At 33.9% G+C, this 7297-nt stretch overlaps 2 protein-coding genes across 9 annotated transcripts in view; one reads left to right on the forward strand and one right to left on the reverse strand.

The window, feature by feature from the left end:
* Nucleotides 1–1032, reverse strand: part of LOC111487232 (serine decarboxylase) — a 4534-nt gene extending 3502 nt beyond the window's left edge. Inside the window, exons 1-3 of one of the 2 annotated variants that reach the window (XM_023134570.1) lie at nt 874–1032; nt 424–774; nt 95–326 (exon numbers count right to left, since the gene is read on the reverse strand). In XM_023134570.1, the coding sequence (XP_022990338.1) occupies nt 95–326; nt 424–733 (542 nt within the window). In that variant the 5' untranslated portion in view covers nt 734–774; nt 874–1032. Of the gene's footprint in view, nt 1–94; nt 327–423; nt 775–873 lie in introns of those variants that run through there. The other variant, XM_023134571.1, reaches the window with a different exon arrangement.
* A 1787-nt stretch (nt 1033–2819) lies between these two features.
* Nucleotides 2820–7297, forward strand: part of LOC111487211 (serine/threonine-protein kinase STY46-like) — a 15361-nt gene continuing 10883 nt past the window's right edge. For 4 of the 7 annotated variants that reach the window (XR_002719006.1, XM_023134525.1, XM_023134526.1 and 1 more), the window contains exons 1-5: nt 2820–3240; nt 5297–5411; nt 6621–6730; nt 6865–6984; nt 7169–7241. Coding sequence is in view for 6 of the 7 variants with exons in the window: in XM_023134525.1 (XP_022990293.1) it covers nt 3056–3240; nt 5297–5411; nt 6621–6730; nt 6865–6984; nt 7169–7241 (603 nt within the window). In the remaining variant the exon portion in view is untranslated. Of the gene's footprint in view, nt 3241–5296; nt 5412–5550; nt 5752–6620; nt 6731–6864; nt 6985–7168; nt 7242–7297 lie in introns of those variants that run through there. The other 3 variants (XM_023134527.1, XM_023134529.1, XM_023134528.1) reach the window with 3 other exon arrangements.

The following is a 7297-nucleotide window of genomic DNA, read 5'->3' on the forward strand; positions in this document are numbered from 1 at the left end:
AAAAAAAAAAAAAAAAAAAAAAAAGATACAACACTGCTAAAAAAGCATACATAAACACCGTACATAAGAGTAAATCAAACTCAATGAAACTAACCCGACGAGAATCCCATGAAGGTTGCCTTCGGTGCCACAATTTGTAATGTAACCCCAATAGTCATTTTTCTCAATCTCCCAAAGACGAGCAAACCAATCCAAAACCCCAACCTCAAACTGCCTCGAGTGCACACCGTAATTGCTTTCAATGAACGGATCGCCGAGATTGTTAATCGAGAAATGCTGCAACTGACCCAGAGCACCGTAATCGAAGTCCAAATTATAAGGGTAACCTAAAACACAGATCAGAAATACAAATCCAAATCAGAACAACGAACATTTCAATTTCGCAACCGGAAACAAGACAGAGGTTTCAAGAAACTAAAAAACCTAAATGATGCTTAGTCCTCTCGACGAGATTCTTTCTATAGCGAGCCAACACACTAGCCATGTAAGCATCCTTGTCACCAGTGGATTCATCATTGGCATCTGGCTCAGTGATGGTGAAGCAAGTAGTGTGGACATTTCTACCGAGCACAATCTCCCTCTTCCCATTCTGTTTCAATTCCGCATGATGTTCTCCATCGAAATCCACGCCGTTGCTCAGAGACTCCAAAAAAACACCATTGGGATCCAAATCTCCGATCAAAATCTCAGCCGCACCGTTCTTCTCACTCATCCCCATCGCGCTGCCAACCATATCTCACTAATCTTCCTCTCAACAACTCTTCCTCTTTGTTTCTATTCCAGATCTCAAAAACCAATCAAAACTTACACTCGAAACAGATCTCAAAAACGTAAAGTAAACGAAAGAGACAGTTACAAAGATGAAGACGGAACCTGAGTGGCTAGCCCGAGGATTCGCGCTTGAGAGGGAAATGTGCTGGAATCAAGAATGTTGCGCCGTGTGCTCTTGCCAAGGAGGAAGGAAGAGAGAGAAGAGAAATGAAGATGAGTACAATCTTAAGTTCACATGTGATGCTAATGAAAAATTATTGAATCAACCGCCTTTTATTAATGCTTAATTATACATGCCTTTAATAATCATTTATAAATTTATATAACTCTATCTCCAAATATAAATAATAAAATTTTAAATAATTTCTAATTAGCAAAATTACATAACTGTCCTCGAAAATAATTATCAAATATAATAACAAATATGTATTTTTTTAATATAATATCTTCTAAATTACGAGCTATGAGCTAGTTTCGCGGTCGAGAATATTAAAAAATTAATTAATTAATTAAAATTAATGTAATATTTTTGGGGGTAAAAAAAGAAATGGTCGGGAGGGCATACACTTGTGGAAGGGTGGGCCCCAGAAAATAAGTAATTGAATATTCTTACGGAAAATGAAAGGAGAGCCGACATCGCCCGAATCACGTGATTCCGCTTTGGAATCTCCTAGAAAGCCACGTCAGGTGTTAGATTTACGTTTCTACCCCCATTGGTCTTTTTAGTCTAAATTATAAAATATGTCTACTTAAAATTTTCTATTTATTTAAAAAATAATCATGAGAAAAGTGTAATTGCTTTTAAAACTCTTGTGGAGTAGAAATATCGTTATATAATTGTTTTATTTATTTATTTATTGTTGTACTTTCAAATTGAAAAATCTAAAATAAAATAATATTACATTTGAAAGTGCATGGGTTTAAATGGTATTTTCACAATTTAAGGGCATAATTGGACAAACCAATATGATTAAGTTAGATTGTGACTAAAATAATATTTTATTTATGGTATTTGATTTTGTGAGTATAGGGTTGAGGAGAGAAAATATCTTGATATTTGTGAGGACGCAAAGATAATTAAATTAATTATTTCACATATTTATTTATTTATATGATCTATTACCACTCGACTTAATAAATGTTCTCATAATAATAATTATTAAAAATTAAGAATAATTAGTAAGCGACTTTAGCGTTGGAATTTATACTTTGAGCTCTTGGATATACATGACTTTCAATCAATCATATTTCACAATTTATACAACGTAGAAAATCTTTCATTCATAACAATGTCGAGTAATAAAATTTATAAATTTAAATCCTATTGGCTATGGTTAGTGTTAAGAATCACGATTCTGCATAATAGTGTGATATTGTCCACTTTGAGCCTAAGCTCTTGTGAGTTTGCTTTGGACTTCCCAAAATGTCTTCTGACAATGAAGATAGTATTCCCCACCTATAAACTCATGATCATTCCCTAAATTAGTCAAACGTGAGACTGACTCCTAATAATCTTCTTCAACAGGTATTTCAATTTGGAGTACAAGTCGTGGCTGAAAGACCCACAGTTAATGATGAATTATCGACCAGATTTTTGCTGGTTGGTTTTAAATAATGTTTATAAATACTCTATTAGAGTTTTGATTTTTTTTTTAATAATTAAAACCCGGTCTTAAAAACTTAAAAATACCAATAAATATTTTTAAAAAGATAAAAAATATTTTTATAATATATGGAAATATTATAATTAAAATTAAAAGAATATAGTTTTAAAAAGTTAATGGTAAAAATTTATGAGGATCTCAGATTTTACAGCTGTTAATTAGACAGTATGACCTGCAGCCAACTGGTTGAGATTACAGAACCGCGTGGGGACTTTAATTATCATCTCGTAATTAAAAGCAAAATGGAAGGGTATTTTCGACAATTAAACAGAACATTCTTCGTTTTTGACACGTCAGCCTTATACAGACTCTATCCAGTATCCATTTCCATTCTGCACCAACTTCCTGAGTATAAATAGAAAGTATTAAAACAACCTTCGAAATTCGCTAATTTATTTGGCCTCAAATTTCAACATCTTTATGACGAAATTGCCCTCCCTCTTCACTTCAAATAACCAAACCAGTCCATCTTCTTCCTCAAGATTCTTCAGCAGTCAAAGATCCTCTCTACTGAGCAATAAATATCCTAATCTTCTTCTCTGCCTTTCTCCTCCAATTTTTCCCTATCTCGCTTTCTTTCCTAATGGCTTTTCCTCGTCTCTGTTGATTCCTTAGTGGATATGGATTTCGTTGAAGGTGTTGGAGAGAGTTCTTCGCCGCCTCGATGCTTTGGTGCCTTCTGTGGTGTCCACGATATTCGGAACGATGTTTATACTCGGTTGGTTGAGAGTGGACATGAGGAGGCCGCTTCTAATCCACTGTTTCGTGAGAACTTGGATGCACACTTCAATCGCTTGCCTCCAAGGTAGTTTCATTCTATATTTTTAACTCTGATTTGGATTTTTGACTTTTTGTTTCTAGCTTTGTTTTATGTTCTGTTTTCTATGTGTTTTCACTCTCTTTTTGTGTTTGATTTTGAGTTGCTTTAATGGTGTGAGTGCTTTTTGCATCCTTGCTTTATTTGCTTTTCCATTTTTTCCTAGGAATTTGTAGTGGATGTAGTTTGTCTAACTGAATTAGGAAGTTGATTAGTGATTCCTGATTTTGGTGGGGGGATTTTTTCTTTCTATCACATGTCTGTCATAATCCTACTACCTCTGCGTAATTGATATGTTGTATTCTGATGCTGTGAAGGTTCGTGAGATGACGATTTCTCTTTTGAATTTTCTGTTTTTGATAACAAAGAACGGATTCTTTTTAATTGCTTGTTTTAGTTTTTAAAATTTAGGTCATATTTTAAAAGCGTGTTCAGAAATTGAATGGCTAATTGTGACTTCATTGGTTTTTTAAATAATTATTACTAGACGATATATATTAAATTTGGATTGAATTTTTACTTGTTTGTAGTAAGGTTGAACTTCCCAGCTTAACAACTTAGTCCTTAAATATTACAAACAATGAAGGAACAATGGTGTAGTCATGATATGGATGAAGGCGAGAGTTCATGTGTAATTTGATTGAAGGTTGATATGCTGTAGAATACAATTATATTGATTACGAAAATAACCATTTATATTCAAGTCAAGAGAAAGGTTAGTTGTTTTACATGAACGCTCCTTGGAGCTGGAGGCACATAATTATTTGAGATGCTTATAATTGACTGGTACTTTAGGCATTAGAATTTAGAACTAGTGTTCATAGCAACATGTAAAATGTTCAGTTTATACCAATGAATCTTTTTTAAGTGTTGTTGTCAGTCATGGTCCTGATACATAATATTCTAAAGAGCCCTCTAACGTTGTTTCCATAAATGGTGAGTTATTGTTCTTCTTTCCTAGATATTCAATGGCCGAGGTGAGAAATTTGATCCTAAATGGTGTCACTTCTTGAAAACAAAAAGTTCAGGCTCATCCTACCACGAACAGTCAATAGCTACTTAGCTTTTAAGTTTATAAGAAAATTCACTCTAAGAGCAAGGAGTAACCGTAAGTGATCTTTGTGAGGTTCACTGAACTTTTGCTTTGGCCTTGAAAGAACGTTAGGGGAAGACGAGGTTGCCCTCAACTTGATCATCCTATTTGTTCACTGGACCTTTTAATAAGATAAAGTCTCTATTCATCATGCTAGCTAAGGGTCATATATTGCACTTGTATTTTTTATTCTTTCACAACGTTTCACTTCTATTATATGAGTTCATTTTAATAAAAGTACTTCTCTGATTCCATTCAGAGTTTGGGAAGCATTTTTACTTGTCATCACTGTAGCTATTGCCTTAGTTGTTCCATTAAAAAAAGTCCTTCACATTTCAACATTTTCTTCCCTACATAACTAATATGTTCCAAGTTCATCAGTGCATCTTCTGACTTTAGAAAATGATGTATTTCTGATGAAGTTACTGAAATTTAGATGAGAACTGAAAGTATTTAGTAGTTTGTTTGGAGACACGGGGAACAGATTAAAGCGCTTTAAATTTTATTTTGATGATTAACTTTTTTTGCTATCACATCTCTTATGCTTGCTGAGCTCTTTGGTAGTACTTGTGAGTGGAAAAGAAAGGCAGATTTTTCGAACATAAGGATCAAGACTTGAAGTACTATTGAATTTTTAAACTTGTATTGTGTCACCTCAGACTTTTTTGGATAAGAAATTTACTAATGTTATAAAAAATTACTTCAGTTTTTTTTCAAATAATAATCCAATGGCTTGGGCTTGGCGCTTATGGCTTATCTTCATCCTCTACTTTATGATCTTTTTGATTGTGTTTTCTCATTGGAAAATAGAAGATGGAATTCTGAATGGCAGACAAGTATAGGAGTAAAACCTATAAAAATCACATTGCTATATGGTATTTTTGGGTAGGGAGGGTCTACTCCATTCTTCTTAAATTATTAACTTCGTTTTTGATAATTATTCTGTGTCAGTTATGGACTTGATGTTAACATGGAAAAGGTGGAAGATGTTGTGTTACATCAAAATCTTCTTTCTCTAGCAAAGGATCCAGAGAAGTGCCCTGTTTACCACATTCGCTTTCTCGAGGTATTTTTTCAATTCTATCTGTTAAATTTGTGGAGGAAACTAATGGGTATTGTTGCTTGGTTCTAAACGTTCTTATAGTTTTGTGCATAGAGTGTGATTATCCCAAACATATGGTGAAAACATATAACCTGAGGCAAAAATTAGAAAAATGCTTGCAGAAAGAGAGAGATATTATCAGTTTCCTATTGATGACTAGTTAGAGAGGGACAAGTTGGAATTACTGTGTATGGGGTCATAACCACAACTGCTGAAGGTCGAACTTCCTAATATCAGAGAAAAAAAACTGAGGATGGCACATTGCGATCGACTGCATCAAATTGCCATCGGTGGCACCTGGAGGGTAGGAATGCTATTCTGCTTGTTAAATATAATCCTCCCCAGCCCCTGCATCTTCTCGAATATCCATACAAAATGAATCTAGAATGTGGTTGTCTGGATTTTCAGCAATATGGTTGAACAGAAGAAAGTCAGATGGTTGTACAAAAGAATTAAGATAATACGTTATATATTTGACAACGATTTATGTTTTTTCCTGAATATTGATTGATATAAGCTGTTCTATAAGTTAGTGGCTGCATTGGTCATTCATATTTTGTAAGATATAAAAGTACTGTAATTTTTTTCCTTTTATCATATATTTATTTGTTTATTTATTTATTTTCTGGTAGTCCACATGCCAAAATAGATCTAATGATAATTTTGAATTTAAGGACAATCATAAGGAAATAGTTGTTTTGGGATTCTGAAAACTTTGCATTATGTTCAGTCATTTGGTTCAAGAGAAATGAGAGATTTTCTGAAAACTGATTATCTGGATATAGACTATAGGAGGATATTTACTTGGTGGTCTGAAATGTCGATGTAAAATCTTTGTATTTTGATTCTTCTCTTGTCCCGTTGCATTTAGGTATGAAATTATTGTCCTTTTTTCGTAATGATTCTTTGTACCCTTGTAACTCTGAAACAATCTCTCGTATCGATATACTCTGTATTAATCTCTCTTATACCCGTGCAACTCTGCCCTCACTCCAACACTTTGTTTCATTTCCCCAAAGGTTCACATGTTTGTTCTCTCGTATCGATATACTCTGTATTAATCTCTCTTATACCCATGCAACTCTGCCCTCACTCCAATCACTTTGTTTCATTTCCCCAAAGGTTCACAGGTCGGAGGTTTTATTGCTCTACATTTTTCTTTTTGTTTTGTAGCACATATGTACTAAAACAGATGGCAATGACGATGATGAACTTGATAGTATTCTTCTAAGTGGTTCATCTAATGAGGCAGCTGATAAAAGTTTTCCAGTGTCACACAAGAGGTGATTTTTGGGCTTATTGCATGTTCATCAACAGGCCAACTGCCTCTCCCCTCCCTGCTGCCCTCTCTCCAATCACCTTGTTTCCTTTCAACAAATAATTTATGTCAATTGGTTTCTTAATCATTGATTTGCAGAATAAGGGGCAATATACTTGACTTTGAGCCTTGTTCCAAGCTTGAGGACTTAAAACTGGATGTTAGAAAGAACTCAAAAGCCATGGATGGGAGATATCTTATGGAAAGTTTTTCTAAGAGGTACAATTTAATTGAAGAAAATGAAATTTATGATTTATCATAAGCCTGTTCGTATTTGGTATTTCTGTGGATTCATCATGCTGAAAATTCTTGTAGTTCTCCTTAGGGTTCATTTTTTACGTATAATTATTTCTGGCCATCTCTGTAAAAAGAAATTAAGATGTTTGATAAAAGCACAATGCAGGCAGGGTATTTCACACGTACCGGTACATGAAGTGATATTTTCAACTGTTGACAAGCCAAAGCTTCTTAGCCAGGTAAGCTGGACTGTGTATTATCTTTTGTTTTTTTTTTTTTTTTTTTTTTTTTTTTT

Source organism: Cucurbita maxima, unplaced genomic scaffold (assembly GCF_002738345.1).
Source record: "Cucurbita maxima cultivar Rimu unplaced genomic scaffold, Cmax_1.0 Cma_Scf00012, whole genome shotgun sequence".
Taxonomy (NCBI): Eukaryota; Viridiplantae; Streptophyta; class Magnoliopsida; order Cucurbitales; family Cucurbitaceae; genus Cucurbita; species Cucurbita maxima.